General features: G+C 38.8%; 1 protein-coding gene across 2 annotated transcripts; it reads right to left on the bottom strand.

Annotated features, from left to right (window-relative positions):
• Window positions 1–16,513: 16,513 nt before the first annotated feature.
• Window positions 16,514–27,819, bottom strand: dclre1b (DNA cross-link repair 1B). Of its 2 annotated transcripts, XR_010795346.1 has the most exons (7): window positions 26,862–27,819; window positions 26,241–26,406; window positions 25,351–25,533; window positions 24,522–25,077; window positions 22,592–23,079; window positions 19,803–19,867; window positions 16,514–16,619 (listed from the first exon to the last, which is right to left on the bottom strand). XR_010795346.1 is itself a non-coding variant. In XM_066644300.1 (5 exons), exons 1-5 carry the CDS (start codon window positions 27,051–27,053, stop codon window positions 22,404–22,406), a joined length of 1,773 nt encoding a protein of 590 aa, XP_066500397.1. In that variant the 5' UTR covers window positions 27,054–27,814; the 3' UTR covers window positions 21,499–22,403. The 2 variants fall into 2 exon arrangements, 1 of the variants encoding a protein (XP_066500397.1); XM_066644300.1 differs by lacking the exons at window positions 16,514–16,619; window positions 19,803–19,867 and having other exon boundaries at window positions 21,499–23,079; window positions 26,862–27,814.
• Window positions 27,820–27,942: the final 123 nt, after the last annotated feature.

Genomic DNA, 27,942 nt, shown 5'->3' on the forward strand with positions numbered 1-27,942 from the left:
AGCGATTTTGCCACTATATATAGAGACAAAGCATTCCTCTAGCAAGTTATTTAAAAAAAATTGACTAGCGACAAATCTACTGACTTTCTGTACAAACCTTCAACACATAGAAGAGAACTGCCTCTGTCTGTGTGCGAGAGACACCTCTCTCTCCTCAGTCTGCATGACAGCTCATGCAGATCAGAATGGTCTGTGAATGTTCAAAGACACACGTTTGCTTCTTTTTATGTTTAATGTATTTATTTTTTCTGAGATCACATAATTGATTGGAAAAAAACTGTTTATTCAAAAAAGTAAACACACGTCTTAGAAAGTATGACATGGGACCTAAAGGTGCAAGTCGACCTGGAAATGGTGAAACATCACATGTGGCGTCACACTTAACAAGCGGATAGCAGCGGGGAGTATGCGGGACTTACAAAGATGTGTTTAACTCTGTAGACATCTGCATCCAGAATGTGTGTCGACTGTTGAGGCAAACCCTGATGTGAAAACAATGCAAAATCCCTGACATTTTACACAATTTAGAAATCCCCCACCAAAAAAACGTCTGGGAAAACAAGCATGTACGGTCACCAGCATTTGGCTGTGGAACATCGCAACTGCAGCACCATCTAGATTTTGGGATGAGTTGGAGTGGGGTTTGTGACCCAGAACTAGCCTACCAACCTCAGTAAATCTCTGAGGTGGTTGAGGGGGTGCAAAAACCTTTTTATCAATGTAGTGTTCTAAGTGTTCAGATGAAGCCTCACTCCACCTTTGTCTCTCTCCCCAGAATTAGGTCTGACGTTTGCCCCTTTAGGTTTGCACTGGAACTAAAAGACTAATGTAAGTAGAAACTCATATATCCTGGTAATTAGCGTAATGCAAGCTGCATACCTAACTAACATGGTTTGAGGCAACTGTGTGATGATTTATGCATGTGGTTTATGCCATGCTAATTAGCAGGATGTAAGCTTCCATTACTCGTTAGTGACATTAGCCTCACAGCTCCAGTGCAAAACTAAAAAAGCAAAGTTTGGAAACTAAACACCTCTCATTGGATTGAATACATGACTTCCCTAAAACATGTCCAAATATCTTTCTCTCTCTCTTTATCTATCTGTCTTCAATATGCACACTTTTGATAATAAGACTTTAAATGACTACATACAGAAAGGCATAAGCCTTTTTGATGTCCAGTGCAAGTTCATGTAAAGGACTATTGTGACATGTGTAGAGGTTTTCCTTGCGATTGTACAATATGATTTAAGAATCATTGTGGAATTATGAGACAAATAGATATTAAAGAAATCATTTTATTTAATATTTCTTTTTTGAAATGAAGCACCACCCCCCCCCCTTCCTCAATTGTCATTAATTTATGATTAATTTGATATTGAGTAAAAACTGAAATGAACTTCTGTTTCTCAGTGTCAAGCGAAAATTCACAGAAGCTTTAAAACCTTAAAAGAACTGAACTCTTTACAGTAGCCACATTTGCCTTTAGAAAAGATTTGACTGTTTTCAGTAGTTTTCCACACCTGCACCGCTTTATTTTCTGCTTCTCATGATCCAGGTAACCCCAAACCAGAAAGAGGACATCAATAACTGTTCTCGCTAATGTCATCATGAGAGCTGCACATCCTTGTTTATTGTCTGACGATGGACAGATGGATGGGGAAAAATGTCATTGTATTTCATCATTTAAACGAGAACAGAAGTCTTGTTTATACCGGGATGAAACATGACATCACTTTGTTGTTTGTGATTGAATGTGCCCGTTGTGATCAACTGACATTTTTTACTGATGTTTAGTTCAATCCAGAGCTATAAAACAGTAATGCTTCTTTTTGTAATTAATATGAGCCAACTGTGCTTTTAAAACTACTGTCCACTCATACTTTTCCTCTAACCATTTATGATTATGTTTAGAGATGAATGTGCTCTGAAGTGGCACAGAGAGAATTATCTTTTAGGATTTATCTTTTAGAGAGTTTTTCAAATTATTTTCCTGTAGTTTCTACTGATTTGATCAGTAAATGAAGACGTTAGGGTTAGCAATACAATTACATTTAGTGTCTGAGGCCCTGCTGCTTTACTCTAGAAAAATATATGGGTAAATATATATATATGTAATATGGGTAAATGTGTATTCTGTGGAATATCTTTAAGTTGATCATACAGTTTTTTAAACATATTTAAAAACCAGACATTTGCTTTAAACCACATTCTTTTTTGCATCCATGTCATGAATATTCCCAAGTTTAACCCATTGTTTTGGTAAAGTCTAAACTAATAAACTAATGTACCAGTCTAGCTCATTAGAAAAGTTATATATATATAGATTCGTTCAGCTTAGACAGATATCAGCGTTATTAATGATATGAACAGTACAGAAATACAAAGATTGTGTGCATTAGTCATAATCAGCTATCAGCTTCCGAACCATTCAGCTCTAAATATCTGACGGCAGATGTGCAACACTCTGAGAATGGAACCTGCAGTATTTATTGTAATGGAAATTAATTAATTGGTATCACATAGTTGCCTTGCATCTTTGATGTCCATATTTACACATAGAAAGAGTTGCAAAAGAGGGATTTCATCCTCCTAATAATCACCTAAAGGCAAATTATGGCTAACATCTTCTTTGGTTATGAGCATTCACAGTAAAATATAGCAAGAATGTGAGTAAGAGTAAGAGTAAGAGTGTTAAAGGTAAAAATATGTATACTTTGAGAACTTTATCATAGTTAGTAACAGGAATAATTTTATCATATTATGTTATAGTGTATGTTAATGCGTGTATATACTGTACTTCTTACTACTGAGGGACAAGTTTTTCACTCACTTTTACACCTGTTTTAATGTGACGTGACAACAAGGCTGCCCTTATCTGATTCATATTTAGATTGATATCTCCTCTTTTACTGACCTGTAACCTTATCAGTGGGAAGCCTACTGATAACCAACGGAGCACACACTTGTAGCTAATAGCTATTAGTATCTCACATTTACACACAACTTGAAGAAGCAGAATAAACAATACACAGGTGTTTACATAGCTAGCTACAGGTTGAATGTGCAGTTATACTCCTGCAGCTTTGGTAACTATTTTATGGCTCCTTCATTACCTCATTAACCCATGGCTTCACTCTAACTATAATGAAATAAACATATTTTTAATATGGGTTACATAACTTAAAGACAGAAAATTACAAGGACAGTTTTTTCTTGAATTACATGGTTTTTCCGCTTGTCTGAACAAATCCCCTCTAAATTGTTTAGGTTTTTCAGGTAAGAGTTTTTTTCCTCTTGTGACATTACACAGTTTGCTTAAAGAGAGAATTTGACAGACATATGAAATAGTCCAGGTAATAAACATTTAGGCTGAGCGAATAACAGAGCAGCGATAGAAACAAGTAAATGGTGGAACTTTCAAACCTAACGGCTGAGAGGCGGCCTCAATTCCCATTGGCCAGTTTCCTGAATGACAGCCATATTAACCAATTAAACTAAAAGCAGCACAGTGAGTGAGCCAATAGCAATTACTTCAGCTTGGTAACGTAGCAACAACAGATTTATTTCTTTATTCAGTTTAAATAAAAAAATATGTATTTTTGCAAAATGTTATATTTCATGGATTTATCAAATGATGCTTCTTAAAAGCTAGCAGTGAGGTTTCAATTTCATACATCAATGAGGGTTCAGATGGTATTAGGGTATTTGGTGTCACATATTATATTTAACATATAGCTAATTAGATAATAATATCATAATATGTACACTACTGTGGAAAAAGTCTCAGGCATCTAAGAAAATGTTATGCAAAGCTATTTATCGGGCAATCTTTTTATTAATTAAAAGTAACTGATGATTCCAATGTAGATTAAAATAATAAAGACTGTGAATGCTAAGATATCATTCAGTGTCAGCTAATAGTCTCTGATGTCCCAAATCTGGTTTAAATACACCCTAATATTAATTTATACATTACCATTTTGATGTTCACTTCTACAGGGGTTAGACAATGAAATTGAAACACCTGTTATTTTAGTGTGGGAGGTTTTATGGCTAAATTGGAGCAGCCTGGTGGCCAATCTTCATTAATTGCACATTGCACCAGTAAGACCATGTGCATCCAATGGTTCAAACATTGTATCCTGAAGGCGGTGCTGTGTATCATTATGACAATGCACCAATACACACTGCAAGACTGGTGAAAGATTGGTTTGATGAACATGAAAGTGGAGTTGAACATCTCCCATGGCCTGCAAAATCACCAGATCTAAATATTATTGAGCCACTTTGGGGTGTTTTGGAGGAGCGAGTCAGGAAACGTTTTCCTCCACCAGCATCACGTAGTGACCTGGCCACTATCCTGCAAGAAGAATGGCTTCAAATCCCTCTGACCACTGTGCAGGACTTGTATATGTCATTCCCAAGATGAATTGACGCTGTATTGGCCGCAAAAGGCCCTACACCATATTAACAATTTATTGTGGTCTAAAACCAGGTGTTTCAGTTTCATTGTCCAACCCCTGTATATTACATAGTATAAAATGAAAATCTTAAAGGTTGTGTAATTGGGGTATTTTGAGAGTACTCCTCATTTACAGTGTAGCAAGGAAGACATGCTACAACCACACTAGTTTTCTTATGTTCACCTTTATGAAACTTTATAAAATCTCACGTTGTTTAGGACATATGTTGGACAATACATGAATTTATTATAGATTGTTCATGTACATATGAACAATCTATATTAAATTCATATAGATTTTTCATGTATGTTGTTTATGTATGTATGACATATGTCTGATAATACCTTAATTTAATATGGATTGTATAGGTATTTTAGTGTCATATATTAAACGTATATGAATGAGGTAAACACACAAAAGAATCATATCTGTTTTTTTATAAAACTTTTCTATATGGGTTCTATATGGGTTCTCTATTTTATCAAGCAGAATTCCCATCTGGAAAACAGCACAAGTAACTCCATTCCACAAAGGAGGTGACATTTTAGAGCTTAATAATTTTAGACTAATATCTAAACTGTCTAAACTAGTCAAAATTTTAAAATCATTAGTGAATGATCAACTGAAAACATTTCTTTGTGTAAACTCACTTCTGTCCGAATATCAGTCAAGATTTAGATAGAAGCACAGCACAATCTCGGCTACCACACTCATTCTAGACAATCTTCTAACTGCCATTGATAGAAAGAAACTCTGTGCAGCCATTTTTATTGATCTTTCTAAAGCTTTTGATACAGTTCTCTACTTTAGATATCATTCTCTACATTAAAAAAACAATGTAAAAAACATTGGTTTCTAAACATAGTACTATTGACTGGTTTAGAAATTACTTATTCAGTAGACAGCAACATGTGGTTCTGGGACAAAGACAATCAGAACTGCTACAAATCACCAAGGGTGTCCCTCAAGGATCAGTTCTTGGACCACCACTTAAATATTTATATAAATGAAATTGGCACCTCCATTGTTGATTGCAAAATACATCTATTTGCTGATGACACCTTTTTATATTGCTCAGCTGTTTGCCTTGCAGTCTGCCTTTTTAAACACAAACTGTTTTTAAATGCTGAGAAATCTAAATTTATGTTATTTTCCAGATCACCTATCAATGATTTGAATACTTTTAAAATCACAACCCTGAATGGATCTGATGTGGCAAGAGTGAGTGAATATCAGTAACTTGGCCTATGGCTATGATAAATGTACTTTTAAACAGCATGTAAAATAGCTTACATGTAAGCTGAGGCAAATCCTTGGCTTCCTGTTTCGAAACAAATCATGTTTTTTTTCAGTTCTTTTGTTGTAAGATTGTAATGCTCAGCTAGATTGGAAATGAGGGTTTCCCACAATGTAATAACGAATGGGGAAAAAAGGTTGATTTATTGACTGATTGAATTAAAATGCAATAAAAAAGAGAGAAATACAAATTATGGTTCAATTATATCCATAACTAAAGAAACTGGAGAGGAATGTTTTAAAGTACTGTACCATCCTTGTAATGTGAGGGGACCATATTATTATTTGGTAGTGTTTTGTTTTTTTTCCCCCTAAATGTATCACTATCTGTAACCCAGATGACTTCCAGGCGTAATGAAGATAAACCACTGAGTCAAACCTCTATGAGTTTCTAATTGTAAAATTAATTTCAGAGGCATTTGTCCCAAACAGCAGAACTGCTTTGTGAGTGCAATGAGCAGTTAAATGAATTCTTTGCCTAACCTCCAGAAACGTGAGGAGCCTGTCTGCACAGCTCAGTAGCTTCTCAAATGTAAGTGAAATAAATTACAGCAGGAGTTTATTCCGATTCAGACTCCAGTTTCACTGTGTATCAGGGTATGAAATGACGGATTGAAAAGACAAACAGAATAACAATGATGTTTGTGTAATTAGATTCGTTCAGCTTAGACAGATATCAGCGTTATTAATGATATCAACAGTGTGAGATACTGGGCTCCTGCGGAATAAACAAATACAAAGATTGTGTGCATTAGTCATAATCAGCCATCAGCTTCTGAACCATTCCGCTCTAAATATCTGACGGCAGATGTGCAACACCCTGAGAATGGAACCTGTGGTTTTTATTGTAATGGAAATTAATTAATTGGTATCACATAGTTGCCTTGCATCTTTGATGTCCATATTTACACATAGAAAGAGTTGCAAAAGAGGGATTTCATCCTCCTAATAATCACCTAAAGGCAAATTATGGCTAACATCTTCTTTGGTTATGAGCATTCACAGTAAAATATAGCAAGAATGTGAGTAAGAGTAAGAGTAAGAGTGTTAAATATAAAAATATGTTTAAGCTCTATGTTGGTTGCTTGGGCTACGAGGCATAGTATTGTACTGACAGTACAAGAGTAGCCAATCACAATCAGAATGTGAAATACAGTAAAGCGAGATCAAGTCTCATGGGACGTTCTTCTTTTTTACTCCAGAAGTGATGTGACATGCAAGCCTAGTCATGTGCGCAACATCACTTCGGATGTGAAACCGGTTTAAGTAAGTGATAGTCCATTGATGTATCCAATTAATGGGCAGTTCATTTAGTAATAAAGTTATTTTTGATATAAATTAACATGTAATGCCATTTTTATTGGCTGTAGTCTATTTATGCCTTCTCAAAAATGGGATGCCGGAAGTATTGTTGTTGTTATTGTTATTTTTTTTTTAAGTCACTGGGTATATACACCCCACATAGTGCAGAAAGTAACAATGATCATGTCCATATGGGAGACTGGGGTTCAATTCCCTGCTCAGGTAGCCCTCTATATTACTAAATATGTCCTAGGTAACTCCTAACTCCAAACTCCTAATGCCACATTTGCCCATATGTATATATATATATATATATATATTGGATCTCTGTAAAATGTCATAAATTTAAATACAAAAACATGTACTGCGGCCCATTACATGTAAATGAGAAGGTGAGCAGGTTATCTAAATGCAGAAATTACCTTGGGGAGAAAGAAGGATAAATAATAGGCACAAACATGGCTGCCAACTGATGGTGGATTGCACAGAAAAACACAATATAAACAAAGTGAAACAAAGCAATCTAACCTCAGTCAAGTCTTTCCCAGCTGAGCACCATCAAATTCTCACTGAAATGCTCCAACAGCTTGTGCAAAACCTTCTCATAAGAGTAGAAACTTACTGCATCAACACCTTTGATTTCAGAAGAAAAGTTAGGAGCAGGTGTTCACAAACTTTAGGTCATCTAGTCTATCTCCCTCAGTGAAAGAGTTCTCAAATCATTTGTGGTGTTTGATCATTAATAAGGACAGCACGGTGGTGCAGCAGGTAGGTGTCGCAGTCACACAGCTCCAGGGACATGGAGGTTGTGGGTTCAAGTCCTTCTCTAGGTGACTGTCTCTGAGGAGTTTGGTGTGTTCTCTCCATGTCTGTGTGGGTTTCCTCTGGGTGCTCCGGTTTCCTCTCACGGTCCACAAACACACGTTGGTGGGTGACTCAAAAATGCCCATAGGTGTGAGTGAACATGCAAGTGTGTCGCTCTGTGAAGGACTGGCGCCCCCTTTAGGGTGTTTTCCTGACTTGCACCCAATGATTCCAGGTAGGCTCTGGACACACCGCGACCATGAACTGGATAAGCAATAAAAGACAATGAATGAATGATTATCTTTTAAATGCTATCTGCTTATGTGTGTACAAAAAGTAGACAATAGGGATCAAGGCAGCTCATTAGTTATTGGGACACACCCTTTGGCTGTATTAATCTGAACTTATTGAAGTGTAACTGATTAAACACAGAGCACAGACATATGACCATTATCAGAGCCTGCAGACTAACACTGACCTCTCACTAACGACTGCTCATTCCTCTCTTACTCTTATTTAAAGGTTACAGGGTTGTTTCTTGTACATTGTGGGCACCTCAAATTAAGTCTGAGTCTCTCTCTTTCTTACTCTCTCTCTTTGTCTCTCTCTTTGTCTCCTCTCTCTCTCTCTCTCTCTCTCTCTCTCTATTCTACACAACTCATTAAGTATAATATCTCGGGTGAGAATATGTACATGTCCCCTGTCCACAGTCACATCAAAGACTTTGTGAGGGGAAAGGGACTCCTCCGTGTCCAATGTATCCCCCCAGCCCAGCAGCGGAACATTACCATGGTGACTTGTCGAAAAGCTCCCGTTTCATAAAGATGTCCTGTTCGGAGAATGAGGCTGGAGTTGCATATATCCTCTGGTGACAATGCTGCCTCAGAGCGAAGAGGAGGAGGAGGAGGAGGAAGATGATATCAGGCTTGAGCACTGCAGATGTGCTATTCTGAGGCTGGAAATGCTTTCTGTGATTAGAGATCAAAGGAAGGTCTCTGAAGGGATCGAGGCCGTCAACGCTGCGGTGTCAGCCGCAGTCACTCTCTGTATCTCACCATCATCTGTGCTGTGTCACTCTCAGATCTTCTGCACACCCTTTATGTTCTATATAAGGATTCAAAAGGTTTTACAATATTCACATTCCCACAGAAGACACTTGAGCAGGCCTGGAAGGTTTTCACCATACTGGCTCTTTAATTGGATGCTTACAGCATTAACACTACAGTTACAATCAAAATGTACAAACTTTCAGCTTTCTGTAATAAACCAATTAAACAAGAACAGCCAAAATAGTTCAACACAACACAACAAGTGGCTTCTCCAAAATCAATACAAAATGACACTTTTGATGACTACTGCAGTCTCAGAATGAATTATCCAACCCACTGAAAAGAATCTCTCACACATTTGCATATCAAGTGTGCCTGAGACAAAGCAAATCAAATACCTGGACCGGCTAGGGGTTTGTTGACTGTGACATTTGATAACACGTCAAAATAATGGCATAGTCTAGAGAGTTAATAAAGTTGATAGATCATTGATTTGCAGAAAAAAGGAAAGGATACAAAAAGACAGGCAAGGCTTGACCTTGAAAATAAAATATAAAAAAAAAGACAGGCAAGGCAGAGAATGTTCCTAGGGATAGACGCTGGCAGAAGGTTCTAATATTGTTAAGAAGTCAAGCCTGTTAATAGAAGAACTGTTTTTGGTGCCATATAGAACACCCTTCTAAAAGGTGCTATATAGAATCATTCTCCATCATCTGAAGAACTCTTCATGATGCAAAGAACCCTTTAATCATGCACAAATTCTTTAAATGTTTAGGGTTCTATAGAACCATTTTTATAATTTGTTACTAAAGAGACTTGTAGAGTCATCATTTTAAAACGTGTACATTTACAGTGTGTATTTTAGTGACCAATGATATACCTGTACCATACATTTATTTTTTAAGAGTGTAGTCAGCGGTGTGTGTTTGTTGTTGTTGTTGTTGCTATTGGTGTTCTGTTCTGTGTTGTTTCATGTCGTTTGATTCTTGTTGGTTGTTTTGCTCCACTGCATCTTTCTTCCAGTTTTTGTTTTCTCTGTGTGCTTCTGGTCTCTCTCTGTTTTCCTCAGTTTTCTGGTTTGTTTGTTCAGAGATACATCAGCCCATTATGTCTATGCCTGCTATTCCTCCATAGCTGTTAACTCAAACCGCAGTAGAAACAACTCAAAACATACCTTGCCTGTCTCCTGCCATCAATAACGACTGCAGATGCTTTCAAAGAGCTGAAGTGCGGTGTACATTTCTGCCTTGTACCGTATTCTTTGGTGTGTTTGAAAATACAGGCTTGATTTTGGATCTAGATTTCAGGAGGGACAAAGTGACTTTGAAAGAGGATTCATTATTGGGACACAACCGGCAGCAGCATCAATCAAAAACTCGGCTCAGGAGGCTAGTGTTTCAGTGTAAACTGTGATTAACTGACATCTGTTTTTCTATCTAGAGAGAAGACAATTGTAAGAAATGTGATGCTTTTGCATTAATTTCCTCTCTCAGAAAAACAACAGTTCTCCCTCAAATGACAGTGCTGGACATGAGCAGATGTCAGCATTAAAAGTCCACCCACAACTGCGTTTTGTTTCCTGGTACTGGGCAAAGAAATTAAAGTTGTATCTATCTATAGGAGGGATATATGAGTGTAGGACAGCAGTAAGTAAACCTGTTGTTACAAAGTCCAATGCATATTTGAGAGTTTGGTGAGAAATCTTAGGTCTACAGAGATGATTGAACAAAAGCAATGTGGTCAGACAACTCTCCATAACTGGCCAATACATATGTGCGATACACCATACAAATATACAGGCCTCAGGTTTGACCTCAGTGGGTGAACCAGTGTCTCTTTACTATAACAGTTTGAGTTCTTTTGTCCTCTTAGTGAGAATGGTCACTGCAAATCTATACTCTGATTAATCCAATTGTTATTTTTTGTATCATGGTGAAACAATTGTATCTAAATCCTAGATCCACGAGCCACCAGGGTTCAGTGAAGCATTTGAATGTTGGTTTTCCATTTCCCTGTGTTTGCAGTGCTGTGCATCTTAGGTCAGCTGTGTAAATATGCAAAGCTATTTATTTGGGCAGTATTTATTCGCTCGGATTTATACAAATAAACAATATTTAATCTGAATCAAAGGAATATTTAGAGGCTTTGCCTTTAATCTGATTCATGTTCTGCATTCATTGAGGTCATTATGAGGTCAGACACTGGTGTTGGGTGATAAGTTCTGGATCACAGACCCTACAATACACAAAAGTATTAGATGGTACTGTACTCAGTGAGTCCCTAATTGGTTAAGCATTGTTTACTTTATGTGAATTTGCATGGGTTTTTTTTGGGACTGTACTCCTAGAAATGTCCAGACAGATCAGTGTACTTTTCATTCCTGTTGCACCTCACTCGATTCTTTTGTCTGCCACCAATCCAAGGAGCATTTGAACCTTTTTTGAAAGATATAGCATAATTTTAGGAGCTGCTGTAGGAAGCTGGATAAAAACAAATGTGATCTCTAGGGTGGAGTCTTTACAAACGCTTAACGCTGCATTTTGTTGTGACTGACACATCCCCCTGGCCAATCAGGGCTCTGAAAGGTTTACACATAATGTTTAGAGCCTACTGGGCTCATCTGGAACCACGAGAGAGCAGGTACCAAAAAAGTATCTGGTACCAGATTTGCTCAATAGTTGAGTAGAGCCGAGTTGAGTCGAGTAGGTGACATGCAGTGGGAAAGTGCCATTTCCATTGAGCTTGGTGAGGCTCATATCATTAACACGTTCCCTGTTGTCCAATTACATATTACCCCAAGTCCACAAAAACAGATTCCCAGCCAAAGATTAACATATGTTAATCTTTGTAATTAACACACTACAAGGAATATGCAAAAGTAAATCAACATTTGCATCTGAGTGTAGTCCAAGCCTAGGCTTAATCTACTTGTGGAAATCCAGCCCTAAATATCTGAGCAGGTTCTGGCTTCCATTTACCAGCTTTGGAAATATGTAGCATACCTATTCTTTCCCATTAATAAAACATCTAATACCCCACTAACATTCCAAGGCATCCATAGCCTGAGGCATATTACACAGTAACTACAATAAAGAAAAAGTACAATATGATTTATTACGGTGTTATAAATGTGCATAATAAAAGTCCTTGCCTGTGGTTAATAACTGTATGAAAGTTTAAAGTTTGGGGTTCCAGGGGTTAATGGTGAAGGCTGCAGATCAGCTGGTTCAAGGCTTCAGATGGAAAATAGCTTTGAGGACGAGGGGAGATCATTCAAATGCAGCGTATTCATCGGATATCAGATTTTCCTGGTGGGCAGGTTTCAGGTGAATATCAATGAGGGTGGGTCTCTCTCTCTCTCTCTCTCTCTTTCTTTCGCTCTCTCTCTCTTCCTCCCAGGTTCCAGCTACTGAATCCCCACTGGGCTCTGACCGGGCTACAGTAATAGGGTTTGTGCAGAGGCCGTTAGGTTTGGCCCTGCTGTGGATAAAAGCCATACCTGCACTCAGCCTCCATTTATCTTCCGCTTTTCCGATACACCTCTAAAAGTCCAGCTCTGAGAGGAGAGTGGGCAGCCTGGCAGTAAGTTGCACGCTGAGTGAAAGCCCTGCTGTAGGCAAGCAAACAGAACATCTATCAGAAGCTGAATAGAGAAGCTATAAACCCTTAGCTGTTTACAGCCCTTTTTGTTCATTTGGTGGAATTTTAATTTTCCTAAAAAAAAACAAAAAAAAAAAAACAAGCCTGACAGAAGTATAATGGGTGGATATTTTGGTGCCATTTTATCATACACTCTCATTCTCATTCATATTCTCATTCTGATTATCAGCTGGTGGCTAATGGTGTGGTGTGTGGTGCAATGGTCTTTGATTTTTCCTGCACGTGATGGATTTGCATATAACAATGGCTCACAAATCCACTACATCTAAATGTTTATGGAAAATTAGTAAATCTGCGCCCCCATTGTGGACACGGAAGTTCAGTTGTTTGAATAATATCTGTAGAAAATCATGGCCAATAGGATGTGGTGGCTAGAGTAGTGTATAGCCATCAGGCGTTGGACTGTTGAGCAGTGGAATTGTGTTCAGTTTGCTCTAGGATGAGTTGGAGTGATGTTTGTCCAGTAATAAGACATCGGAAATAAGTCCCTGACCTCAATAATGTTATTGTGGCTGAATGTGGAACATATTTGTAAGGATTTTATTTCAATCAATGTAAAGCATTTACAGAAGACTACTGTCAAAAATGGGAAGGAGGAAGCCAGGGATGGGAGAGGCAGAAGTATGTGCCGAGATGCACTTTATTATGAAAACAAACCAGCAAAGATAAGAAAAAAAGTATAAAGCAAAACACTTTTTAAAGCAGAGACAATCCAGACAATACTAGAGAATAAACAAAGAAAGGCCAAAGACTATAACTATAGAGATAGAGAACCGGTTAAAAACAGAACTAAAAAGCGAAAGGCAAAAGAGGCTAGACTAGCGAAGACTAAGACAACAGCAACAGAAAAACAAAGGGAGCTCCCAGCATGCCTTGCTGCTCCATATTTTCTATGATTTTCAGAGTTTCTTTATTTTTTTATTTTATTTTTGAGACTTTTTGATTTTGGGTTGCATTGGGCCGATTATTTTGTGTATTTGTGTTTTTGTGCATGTTGTGATGAGATGTGTGTTGGTCAGAAAGTTCCCCATCAGCCTGTGTTCTGAGTGCTGGAGTGTGGCACCCAGATGCTGCACATTTCTTTGTTTATTTCGGCAAAACCTCCTTTTAAGGGCTGACTATAGGCCGCAGTATGGTTATATCTAAGTATGGCGATATGCAGTATGTTTATATCTCAATCTCCATTCTCTCATTTGTCACACTATTTACATGTACATTTTATGGCAAAGCAATGTTTCTTTGTTTTTTTATGCAAATACTATGTTTTTATTTACAGTGTATATCTGTTTTTTAAAACAGAAAAGTACTGTAAACAAAACCAAAATAATACTCTGTCATATACATTTTGACTGTATAATTTACAGTGAAATTTGGCAACCACCACTGCCATTTTTACCATAAATTTTACAGATATTTTTTACACTGTTGTCAATGCGTTAATTGTCAATGTTTTATTTAGAACCATGTGTTCTATATAGGCGGCACGGTGGCGCAGCAGGTAGTGTTGCAGTCACACTGCTCCAGGGACCTGGAGGTTGTGGGTTTGATTCCCGCTCCGGGTGACTGTCTGTGAGGAGTCGGTGTTCTCCCTGTGTCTGCGGGGGTTTCCTCCGGGTGCTCCAGTTTCCTCCCACAGTCCAAAAACACACATTGGTAGGTGGATTGGAGACTCAAAAGTGACCGTAGGTGTGAGTGAATGTGAGTGTGTGCTTTGCCCTGTGAAAGACTGGCGTCCCCTCCAGGGTGTTTTCCCGCCTTGCGCCTAATGATTCCAGGTAGGCTCTGGACCCACCGTGACCCTGAATTGGATAAGCGGTTACAGATAATGGATGGATGGATGGATGTTCTATATAAAACTACTTCAATTCTGACATGCTTCTTCCCCTGAGGAAATGGTTTTTCAGATTGATTAAAAACAACTATGAATATGGTTCTATGTAGCGCCTTTTTGAAAATGTTTCTGTATAGCACTAAAAAGGGTTCTACTATTGTTATGAAGTCTGGCTTTTAACCCTGTTTAGTGCTACATAGAACTATATACATGACTTTCTCCATTAATCTGAAGAAACATTTCACCATGCAGTTGGTTCTATACATATTTGTCTAGTTGAGTTTTAGTTCTTTCTCTTCAGTGTCTTATGTATTTCTTTGTCTGTGGTTTCTTTGGAGTTTACTTTAATTTGTTATTCTTAGTTCTCAGTCTCGCCTATTCTGTCATGGTCTCAGTATGTCTCTTTAGTATACACTCTTTAAAACATGGTCTTTTCTTTAAAAATGTCTTTTTTACGAGTGTATGCTAAGGAAGGCGAGATTGAGGACTAAGAGTAACAGACTAAAGTAAACTCCAAAGAGACTAAAGACAAAGAACTACACAAGACAATGAGGACAAAGACAAAAGGAAAACAGGACAGAAATGGACACACTATTACTTTAGTGTATATACTATGTGTCAACCTTAAAAGTGTAGGTTTGGCATTCAAATACACAAAATATTATCATACTACAGTTTCCTAATAACAGGACATGATTAACTGTTGCTATGACAACACACTTCTTATCAAGTTTGTCAAAGCCTGAAACTCAAATATCTCCCTCCACACTGTGTACGGATATGAAGGTAATTAAAAAACAAACAATACAACAAAAACGGTGTCTTGCATTAAAATAGTGCTTTGTATATCAGTAAAACCATTTATATTCAATATAAGCTTGTCCACCGCGACCCTGAACTGAATAAGTGGTTACAGATAATGAATGGTGGCATGGTGGTTTAGCACGTTCACCTCTCATCTTGGGTTCAAGTCCCATCTGGGTGGAGTTTCCATGTTCTCCCTGTGTCTGCATGGGTTTCCTCCCACAGTCCAAAAACATGGAGGGTAGGTGAATTGGCTTCTCTAATGGTGTGTGAATGAATGAGTGTGTGCCCAGATATGGATTGGCACTCTATCCTAGTGCCCGATGCAGTCCTCCAGGTGGATGGCCATTCCTTGTCGAGAGTACGCTGTGCACGTTTGGCTGCCGCTTCTCGCCAGTGGGTGTGTGGATTGAGTGTTCTGAGCGTTCTGAGCAGTGTGGATTTTAAGGCGTCTTTGGGTATCTAGAAAGGCGCTATATAAGTGTAACGATAGATAGAGAGATAGAATGAACTTTTACACTTAACTACATACTATATTTTCAAACACTAGCTGTAATTATGAGCTACATTTTTATGTTTAATATTTACATGTTTAGCCATCTCTATGTTCTCAGAACTCTCTGGGCGTGCACTCAGTGATGTCACTCCAGAATCTTTAAAAGACTTCCTGGGCAGCGTACTCTCATGTATCCTCTGCTGGAAGCCTCTGCGGAGGGGATTTTAACCAGCTTCATTCATCTATGTGCTTTTTAACTTTTTGGTTAATGCTTAGCATTGAGTGTGTAGCAGGGTGTGATGATGCTAGCGGGTCTAGCACATCACCAGCCCTTATCAAGATAAGAGGGAGAGACAAAATCCCATTACGTTTCATGTTTTTCTATGGAGATATTTACAAACCAAAATGTCTATATACACACAGTACATCATCTCATTACTGCCCTAGGGAATCTCCCATGCTTACTGTTTTATAAGCATCAGTTCATCTTACATTTTCTACAGCAGTGTGAAACATGTGAATGGAAGCATATTTTAGTAGCATTTATAGCGCTTTGTGTCGTATGCAGCTTTACCTTTGATGGACGCTTTTGTCCCCGTGCTCCTGCCCTGAGGGAGAATTAGCAGCTGGCCATCATTCAGCAGCACATTAGCTGTGTCCCAGTGTTCTGAGTGCTGTCCCAGCATGCATGAGCTGTGCATTAATGTGTGGAACTGACCCGCTCCAGAACTCACTGAATCCTCATGAAAGCAGCAGCCTTCCATTCTTTTTGAGAGCAGAAGGACTGTGCAGAGGGAGCCTCATGTGAATTTAACTCTGTCTGATCTGCACACACACACAGCCTTCAGTACTGCATACAGCACATGGCAATAAAACACAAGCTGCTCCACCATGGCCGAGAGTCCTTCTGCCTTTGGAGACAAGAGAAGCTATAATGAGTCATAGTTGCCTCTGTACACTGTTATTAATAAAGCTGCTTTGTTGTGAAGACGGTAGCCCATCACTGTGCAGCGATTAGGTTAGAGCGATTTAATCAACGTCTTGCTACGACACAAGGGAACAAGTCTGACGTCGCAGTTTTTGAATGCAAAGCACCTAATGGAACTCATTCCTTCATTTACCTACTCACTCACTGACAGAGTAATTCAACCACTCACATGTGTGAGCTGCATTCGTGGATAATATTAAACTTATCACATTTCATAAAATAGGTATTTGGATTAATACTGATTGCCATTATACATTCTAAAAAAATAAACAGGTTTTTAATTCAGTTCACTGCATCATTTATACTTTCCTGTTCTTAATAAAGTCAGTGTATACACACACACTGAACATTCACTGGATTAGGAACACCTACATTGTATGTACGTCCATTGTCCGCTTTATCCGCTCCATTGACCATACAGGGGCTCTTTGTAGTTCTATGATTACAGACTGTAGTTTCTCTGCATACTTTCTTATCTCCATGTTTCCCTGTTCTTCAGTTGTCAGGACTGCCACAGTGCAGGCAAGATTTGGGTGATGCGCTGCAGTGACGTTAACATGGTGATGGTGGTGTTAGTGTGTGTTGTGCTGTTGTGAGTGGATCAGACACAGCAGCGCTGCTCGAGTTTACACATCCTCAGACCCAAATTAGTTAAACATGCATGAAACATTTTGGAAAAAAATTTGTAGTGCATTAATATGATTCTCAAATATTAAGTACAATTGTTACACAAATCATATTGTGTCCTGTGCGTTCACAACTTTGTAATCGTGTTTTAAATGCATAGAAATGCTTGCTTGCACTTCACTCATGGTCTACTACAGGGACCCTGGACACTTGACCCAAGGGATGTATATATATGATTCATGGAGAATATTTTTGTTGGAAATCCCCTCCTAGTCTCAAAAACTGCCATCATAGACTAATAATAAAGCTTCTTTGAACTACCAACGAGGCTTTAATTTGGTTCTGTTTCTATGTAGCAATTTAAAGAACCTAAATAACATTATCTTTGCCTTGATGATCATCATCAAAGCCTTCAAACTTTTTCTATTCACATTTTAAACCATTTAATATTACTTAGAAAATTCCTTTTACAATAGTCCACCGTTTCAGCTCCCGAGGTTTTATCACAGCCACACACACCATATTTTAGTGTGACTTTTTTCCTGCTGACTCAGTAATCCCACTTTAACTTTCAATGAAGACATCTCACAGACCTTAGCCTAAGTGAAATTAATGACAAACTTGCAGGGCTCAAGGTGAAGGGAGTGTGGTGGGGCATTGCCACTTACTTACCACAAAGGGGGATCTTAAAAAAAGTTTTAGACCTGCAGTTTTTGTGGGAATCACATGTACAGGGGTTGGACAATGAAAATGAAACACCTGGTTTTAGACCACAATAATTTATTAGTATGGTGTAGGGCCTCCTTTTGCAGCCAATACAGCGTCAGTTCGTCTTGGGAATGACATATACAAGTCCTGCACAGTGGTCAGAGGGATTTTAAGCCATTCTTCTTGCAGGATAGTGGCCAGATCTCTACATGATGCTGGTGGAGGAAAACGTTTCCTGACTCGCTCCTCCAAAACACCCCAAAGTGGCTCAATAATATTTAGATCTGGTGACTGTGCAGGCCATGGGAGATGTTCAACTTCACTTTCATGTTCATCAAACCAATCTTTCACCAGTCTTGCTGTGTGTATTGGTGTATTGTCGTCCTGATACACGGCCCCGCCTTCAGGACACAATGTTTGAACCATTGGATGCACATGGTCTTACTGGTGTAATGTGCAATTAATGAAGATTGGCCACCAGGCTGCTCCAATTTAGCCATGAAACCTCCCACACCTATATGACAGGTGTTTCAGTTTCATTGTCCAACCCCTGTATCTCTTTTATGGCACTGCTTCTAAACTTCCATTAATTTTTGAGAATGACTTATACACATTTTCATACATTCTCATAGTCACAAGGAAGTGGTCCTCTGTCTGTATTTCCCCTGTATCAGTGCAGGACTCATACACCACACTGAATAAGAGGTGGTTCTGACTGGTCACTGTGGCATCTGGAAACACTTTGAATGTTTTGAAAGTAGCTTTTACAGTGAGATGTGATGATATAGCGGGCTATTACCGCACAGCCTCTCTCTCTATAGTGTTAAAGAGCTCTCAGTGTCAGACATGTTTGGAGGCCGATAGTTTTGCTTGGCTGTAAAAGGATCCTGAGGCAACTGATAGCATTTTGTACATTGTGTGTAACAGAAGAAAGAAAATGTAGGCCAGTGTAATCAGTTCTCACCAGTCCTGAGGAGGGGAAATAAATCTATCCACTGAACACATCAACACATTCTTACAGCTTCTCGTATATTGCCATTTGGATTCCATCGTATTTTTGGGAGGGTTCAGAATGTCATTTTGAAAACAGAGATCGACACATGACTAGTTCACTGCACATAATCAGCAGCTTGGTAGAATAAGAAATCAATAATCCTTGTTAGAAAATGTTGTGGATAAATGGATATTGATTTGACTTATTAGACTGAAAAGATTAAATTGTCTCATTGCTGTGGAAACAACAGCAAATCTGTTGGGTGCTAATCTACTGCCATCTATTGTCAAACCTTCAAAACTACACACCATGCAGATGGAACATTTATTTCCCTGGCCTTCCTGCCATCTTAAGAGGTTTTCATTTTAATGAGTTGATTTAAAACATTTTAGACTTATTCAGTGTCTACAGGAACATAAATTAAATTTCAGTATTGCTTTAAAAAAAAAAAAAAAAAAAAAAAAAGACTGCATTGCAGCCTCCTGTCCTGTATTATTGTCTGATTTATTATATAGTATATATTTATATCTACTTTAATTTTTCATACAAAAAGCATTTTGATATTTCTATAAATATGAACAAAAAATGTGCATATGTCCAAGTCCCTGGAGCTGTGTGTGTGAGACACTACCTGCTGCACCACTGTGCCTCCCTAGACAGAACCTCTTAGTTATATTCATATTTATGATCGAGTCAAGACCCTGCCTCATCAACAAGACTGTTGTGTAATGTACCCAAGAAACATTTATTAATTTTGTATTAACAGAGTGTTCTTACCTGCGTTCATAGAGCAGGAGAGGGCAGGAGGGACACCTGTGGTACTGGAAGGATCCACAATCAGCCTGGGGGCATATGAATCAATATAACTATAGAATATGTTCCAATTTCATTCCCTAAGTAAAAGCAATGAACGTGTGCCTTGAGGGTACCACCACAGTCAGTTTTTCTGAAAGTGTAGTTTAGTTGAAGTGTTTATGATGTGGATGTAAGACATACAAGATTTATGTGCTCAATGCTACTGAATTAATAGTTCTCTGTTGGTTCTGAACTAGAGATTTGGAGAGCCAAGTGTTTTAAAAGACAGCTCAGCCTCAGATGATGCTGTTAAAGGAGGAGAGTTGGTCTGTCTCTTGCTCAGGTCCAGACTGTTATGTTTCGTAGAACCAGACTGTTAGTGCTTATCCAACTGGGCAAATCTGGTGAGGAACGGTTGCAAGATGTTAGCATTGGGGCTAGGCTTTTTGCTATTTTAAAGTTTAATCTGGATTTGAAAATGCTTTGCTCCATTGCACTTGTGTTTGCCCATGTGATCAATAAACAAATTGCACTGGGGACTTGCCTTGTGAGTGCTTTGTCCTCTCTCATACGTACCCAGTTTTCAACGGCCACTAGGTCACTAGTGGAAACTTAAGCACGGGTAAAGTTCATCAACACAATGATTCGTTACATGTCATACTTAGCCTCCTGACCTGAATTCCTTTGCTTTGTTGTTGTTTCTATTCTTGATACAAAAAGTCATGACATGACATGCTGTTAAATGAAACAGAGATTGGCTCTGTTTAGCAAAGAACTAAATACAATAACATATAACATTCATTCATTCATTATCTGTAACCGCTTATCCAGTTCAGGGTCGCGGTGGGTCCAGAGCCTACCTGGAATCATTGGGCACGAGGTGGGAATACACCCTGGAGGGGGCGCCAGTCCTTCAAAGGGCAACATATAACATTTCACTACAATATCAAGAACACATTCTCGCAAATTAAACTTCTATTACATTACTACTTCTTTAGTATCCCACCATCTTCCACCCCTGAACCCTAGTAACTGGCCTTGATCCCTAGGATCGAGGATTTTGGACAATTTCATGCTCCCAACTTTGTGGGAAAGAATTGGGGATGGGCCCTTTCTGTTCCAGCATGACTGGGCACCAGTGCACAAAGCAAGGTCCTGACCTCAAGCACATAGAAAACCTTATGGATGAATTAGAGCGGGGACTGCAAGCCAGGCCTTCTTGTTTGAAATCAGTGTCTGACTTCACAAATGTGCGTCTGCAAGAATGGTCAAGAATTCTGATTAACACACTCCTAAACCTTGCAGAAAGTCTTTCCTGAAGAGTTAAAGCTGTTATAGCTGCAGTGGTTGGCCCACATCATATTAAACCCTATGGATTAAGAATGACAGACTACTAAACTTCATAACCATGTGAATGCAGATGAGCAAATACTTTTGGTAATTAGTGAACATTATGCAAATCGCTGAAAATTACATTGTAAACGTGATTCGTAACGTTCTGTTTTGTTAAATTAGGAGTTGCAGTTTTGAATTAATTACAATATTTTTTAAAAATCTGTGAAGATTGGAAGCAAAAACATGTACGTATGTGTATGTTTGAGTTGAGGGGGGACTGCAGCAGTAGTTTGAAAAAGAAATGCAAATTACAGTGTTATAGAGAACATACTTTATTCTTGTCATTGTTAATACCACAGTGGTGTCTAACTTTCCAACTGCAAAGTCATCATTAAAGCCTACACTGACACTTGAGTACAAAAAATAAGTGAACATGCACGAACCTCTGCCACTAAAGTGCTACATGATGCTATATCTCAGTACTTGTGACCGTAACCAGACAACACTTAACACTTCAGGCACTTAACATTCGTATTGTTAAACACTTCACTCTGTAGAGATTATATGATAAAGCCAGCATTATATCTGATAACATTTCTAAAGAGCACAAAGGAAATGTGAACATGAATAGATGATAATACTCGACAGGTTTTTCTCAGTGTTGACACTGCCTTAAAAACATAAGACATAATACCTTGGGCATCATATTTAATTAAGAAATAGCTCCCTCCAAATCTGTTGCTGTCAACTGAAATTCATCACTGTCAGAATCAAATCTGAAAACACAACTTGGTAGTAGAGATTATTCATGCATTTAAATGTAGTTTAGTGGTCTGTTGACATAGTTTAAGAAAAAGCCAGTGTTTACAAATTGTAAAATGAGAAAAAGGAAACAGGAAATTAAATGACAAAATGAAAGCAATGTCTAATGATCACATGGTCACATATTTAATTAATTCTGTAACTGGTACACCCCTGTTCAGGGTTGTGGTTAGTCTGAAGCCTACTCAGAATCACTGGGCGCAAGGCAAGAACACACCCTGGGCAAGGTAAGGGTCCATCACAGAGCATCACCCACACACACATTCACACCTGTGGGTTATTTTGAACAGCCAATTTGCCTACCAACATGTGTTTTTGGATTGTGGGAGGAAACCCATGCAGACACAGGGAGAACACACCATGCTGGAGCTGAGTGACAGCAACACCTATGTGCAGTGCCACAGTGCTACCCTTTACATATTCACATTAGTGGAATTTTGCTTTCAATCTCTGTATGGCAGCTTCCAAAGGATCCTCTTCTGGTTTTGGCACATTGACTGGAGTGAGGGGAAACAGCTTATGCAGCCCGTGAATTACCCTATACCGACCTGAGAATTCTTCCTCTGGAATAATGAAGTTGTTAAGTAGCCACTGCTCAATCTGCTCCCTCTCACCTTTATGAGATGGATCGGTTGACTCCGGCTGCCTTTCAGATGGTGTTACAGCTGTTAAAGTTGTCATACAGGTGCTGTCATGTAGACTGATGCTGTCCATTGAAGAGCATATCACTGTGGGGTTAGCGTTTCCCGTCTGAGGGCTTCTCTTCTTGGGCGTGTGAAGGTTAGGGCTCAGAGCAGTGACACAGTCACAGTTTGAACTCTCAGTGTCGCAGGTGCTTCTAGTACTGGGGGACTTTATGTTTTGAACAACGAGGAGAGACTCGTTCACGTCAAGCGGGAGACTGTCAATGGTGATGGCGTCTTCAGAAGCAGCTCGAACCAGCTCTAGACCTCTGTGGCGGGGTGTGGTCATATCATGGGAGAGGTCAGTGCTCATGTCCAACAGGACGCAATCTGAGCTTGTGTCTCCTACGGAATCTATATCCAGAGGTTCGTCAGCCAACTCCATGGCATTTGAGTCCACATCTTTGAGTCTGGGACACCTGGTGGTGATTTGGTAAAGATATCATTTAAAAAAAATATATATATATATATATATATATATATATATTTTTTTTTTTTTATTATTATTATTTTTCCCACAAAAGACAAAAATGTGATACTACAAAATATATATTCTTTTATTTTTCTGTGGTTTGTAAAATTAGAGCAAACTAAATGCATCTACAAAATTAAGTAGAAAATTTAAATGTCTTCTTTTAAATATTCATAGGTTTCAACTACATATTCTACTCATAATTCATTTTATTATTACCATATTCTAGCATGCTTTTTTCTCCTTTGAATTAAAAAGGCTGTTTTATTACCATGGCTTTAATGCTGATATATGTAAATGACCACTGTTCTGAGTAGATGCACATTAGTAAAGAGCTGAGAGAAAGAGCAGGCTGCATTTAAAAGTAAATCAGTCCCTTTTAATTATATTATCTACTACATAAGAGGGCAGTTCAGCTGCTGGTTAATATTTTCTAGCAAAAAGACTGGTAGGTTTTTTACATATAGGAAGTGAAGGCAAAATTCTACTGTGATGATGCCATTCAGGCTAATGGCACTCAGCAGTGCACAGAGTTAATCTCAGATATCAATGCAATGAGAAATGTTTTATAGTAGTTTTATATTCAGATATTTCGCAAAGTCAAACACACATACATCTCTTAGCAGCAGTTCTTCACTAAACTGTGAGATGAAAAGGATGTGAATTTTCTTAATTTAATATGTTTGCTTTGGAAGGTGCGGTCTGGTTCAAGAAATAAAAAATTCCAGTGTCTGACTTTTGTTTTGTTATTTTGTTTTTTAAGTGCAAGAGGATGCAAATGCTTACAGAGTCTTCATGCTTATCTCACTCGTCCTATGTGCCCACACTGGATAAGTGAGATTAGCATAAGGCAATGGATATTAAGCTAAAAGGTTGAAAGATGGCATTTGGATGAACTGATGAAACGGTGTGTTCAAAATGACTCCCTATTCACTATTCTCTACATTACTCATGACATAGTGCACTATGGTAGGGACCTGGAATTGTTCACTGCGTACAATAGTACAATAGTGCACTATATAGTGCATAAGGCACAATTTTAGACACAGCACAAGTCTCCACCTAGATCCTATCACAAAGGACTCAGGTAATTGTGTTGGCAATACCTTGACCTAGGGCTTTTTAACAATATTAAAGAAGGCTTCTTATAAAATTCATGATGATCCCATGGCCTCCTTTTTTCAACATGCTCTGTTTTTTGTGTGACATCTCTGAAACATTTTGTTTCATTTGGCCAATGGTACGTATTCAGTGACGTAATTAGTGAAGTAATTGGCAACAAAGGTCGAAATCTGCTCCAGCAATACCCTCAGCATACAGAGAAATGTATACTGTAGCCTAATTTACCATAATAATAAAATAAAACATCATCATATTACCCATTCTTACCTGGATCTAGGTGACTCGAACACAACTCCTCGAGGCACAGGATGCAGGGGACGATGGTGCACATTATTCATAGTGAAAATGAAAGGCTGAACAATGTTAGACTTGGTCATCATGTAGTGCTGGACTGACTCAGGTATCACAACTTCTCTGCGCTTTTTCCGGGGGCTCAGCAAGGAGGAGAAGTAAGGCATACAGCTACCCACAATGGGCACCAGTGAAACTGGACGCAGAGCTGAGACAAAGTCCTCCAGTTCCTGGTAGGAGGAGTGGTCAGAGTATGGCACAACATAGACATTTTGGTGGCAGGACACCATGGGGCGGCTGGTTGGGATTATAGCGATCGTGGGCTGCTTCTTATTCCAGGCAAGCAGGCTGGAAGCAGTAATCTCGGACTGAGCGACTGCTCGGATACGCCCTGCACCAGGTTCTGTAGTGAACACGTCAGGAAACTCCAGCTCGCGGAGAATCTCCATTCGCTCCACATCCACCTCTACCCATGTCTTAAACTCCATGGCCAACTGCACAAGCAGATTCTCCTTACCTAGGGCATATATACCTGGGGAAAGGCATGGGCATTACTTGATTAGATGTGTGAATAAGTTCTAAAGCATTTTTTAATTTAAACTAGTCATTTTTCTCTAAAAGCGTTTGAGCAAGTTCCTATACAAACCACATAGAATGTAATTAATACTGTATAGAACATTAAATCACCACTATAACACTCCATTTTCTAAAAATTAGACGTGCTTCAGAACTCTTAAACAGCATGTGTTGCATTGGAAATTGGAAATACGGGTGGACTGTAATCCAGTTCATCTTTAAATCTTACCAATGACCACAGTGTAGTTTGGATGGCTTCTTATGATCTCTTTAATCTGCTGAGAAGCTCGCTCGCGAGAGGGAAGAGAACGAGTGGGGTCACAGTTTGTGTTATCCAGATACAGCACATCAATGGTCGTGTTGTTTCTAAGACACGGCTCACGCAACATTGATGGAATGTAGCGAAAATCCCCTGTTGAAAAAACAGTTAAAAGATAGTTCTTTATTTCACCATTTCCATTATTTTACCACGGGGTAGTTCAAACGAAGTCATGCCTACAGACTACACTAGCCATTATACAGTTGTCAAATATTCCCAAAAAGTTATTTCATACACCTGACCCAGTACAAGTGCTGTCATGACAAGGGTATAAAATTCACATTGTATTTCATATATTTTTTTAGTAATAAATACAGTTCCAATATTGTAACTATATAAATACAACTCATTATTATTTATTTCATTCACTTGTATTCAGAACACACACTTGTGCCATCTCGCTCATCCCATAATGAGTGGGTGTCTAAAAACAATGCTGTCACATGGTAGATTTTCACTTGTGATGTTATTTTGCTCAAAATAAAACAAACTTGATATTCAACTTTTGTTGATTTTTAGTTACTACTTCATTCAAACACAGCAGCTTTGTGTGGAAATTTAATAAACAACTGGCCAATAGCAATACACCAAAATTACTTTAGGAAAAAACTGCTTAATATAGACTGTTTAACATTTAAAGATGAGAAGGTTTTTTCCTTCTCCTATGAAGTCACTATTTTGGAGAAACATGTTTTAATTTGGACATTGGCGATAAACAGTTTCACACAGTAATGAAGACACATTCATTTGAATTAAAATAAGTTTAAAGTTTCAGAAAATGAAATTAAACAAAAGCTTACCCGTGTAAAGAATGGTACCAAAGTACCCCTCGAAGAAAAACATAACTGACCCTGGACAATGGTTAGCGTCTATAAGAGTAACAGTCAGTTTCTCTTTCCCAATGTCATCCAGTGGCAACAAGTGGGGCTCCCCAAGATCCAGAGCATGGATCCATTTCTCCTTTACCTGTTTAAGAAAGTCAGATCTGATTAAAACAAAAGCTGAGATTCACTCAGATATCAGAACAAGGAATTTTCAACGTCCATTTCTAGATTCACAGCAAATCTTTGAAGAAAGTAACTGTCTACACTCGTCTGAAAAGGCTTTACACAAGATGCTGGAACATTTCAGGGAAGGTCTGATTTGTACTCAGCCACAAACATTAGTAAAGAAAGGTAGTGATGTTGGAGGTTTAGTTTTGGATCAAAAATGCTACTCCAACTCATTCTAAAAGTAATGGAGGATGCTACGTCACTGCACAGAGCACAGTTCCACTGCTTCACAGCCCAGAGTTAGAAGAGGCTTACGTTATTAGCGAACACTTGGCACTTATTTGGTGACGTCAGCCTGATGATCTTGGTTAGCAATGGGATAGAATTAGTAGTACAGATAGAAGTAATGGATATAGTAATGTCCTTTACCTGCAGTTTGAGTTTGAGGAGTCTGGCTGAAACATGAGAGCAGTAGATGGGCCGGTTGCTCCAGGTGGAGGTGAGACCAGATGTGTGGTCAGTGTGCATGTGCGAGAGGAAGAAAAGCCGACTGTGCTGGCACTTTCTCAGCTGCCAAAAGTCCACCGCAATGGGCGTGTAAGGTATGACTTTCCCATTCATTTTTACTGTTCTAACGCCTTTGCAGGCAGTGGAGTGACATTTAATGTTATCCAAGTGTTAACAACAGCCATTTAGCAAACTACATTCTTAGCAAGTTCGTTAGTAGTGTCTATAAAATAACCTAAGGTGTTTTAACATGATGGAAATTAGTAGAACAGGCTGGAGACGCCGTTTTTATGACGCTGCACTCATATCACATTATTCTTGCTGTTTGACGAGGAATGGCGCTCTTACTTTTGTTGCTGGCGTTAGCTTGAATAAAGCCAGTCTAGCGGCCTCGTTCTATATTTTCAGCGCATTATCTTATTAATTGTGAATAATATGAACATATATGAAGTCTAAAAATGAAATGCTAAAACAACAAACGCGTTAAAACAGGCAAACCCAGCCAGGTCTCTAATACAGTACTCTGCTATGTTATGCTAGCGACATATAGCATGTCTTCTGCAGGAGAACTGAGTCCTAACCAGCGACAATTTTCGGCTTCTTTTTGTCTATAAATATCTGGAAATATAGCAGTTACATTTTCGTCACGTCGACTCTTCGGGACACAGAAAGACGTGTAGAGCTTGACTTTTTTCATCCGAGCCGCCAAAACAAAGCCCTTTTCCATTCAGTGACGTTCCTTAAAGAGACAGTACACCAAACACTACAGCAGACTAGCTGGTGTGTTTGTGTGTCATACAGTTTCCATGAAACTGGGTTAGACACAGCAGTGCTGCTGGACTTTATAGTAAAACATGGTGTTTCACTTACACTCTCACACCTTTGGACGCTTTTGAGTTGACAATCCACCTACCAACGTGTTTTTGGACTGTCGGTGGAGCACCCGGAGGAAACCCACGCGGACACGGGGAGAACACACCAAACTCCTCACAGACAGTCACCC

Source organism: Hoplias malabaricus, chromosome 14 (assembly GCF_029633855.1).
Source record: "Hoplias malabaricus isolate fHopMal1 chromosome 14, fHopMal1.hap1, whole genome shotgun sequence".
In the NCBI taxonomy this organism is placed as follows: domain Eukaryota; kingdom Metazoa; phylum Chordata; class Actinopteri; order Characiformes; family Erythrinidae; genus Hoplias; species Hoplias malabaricus.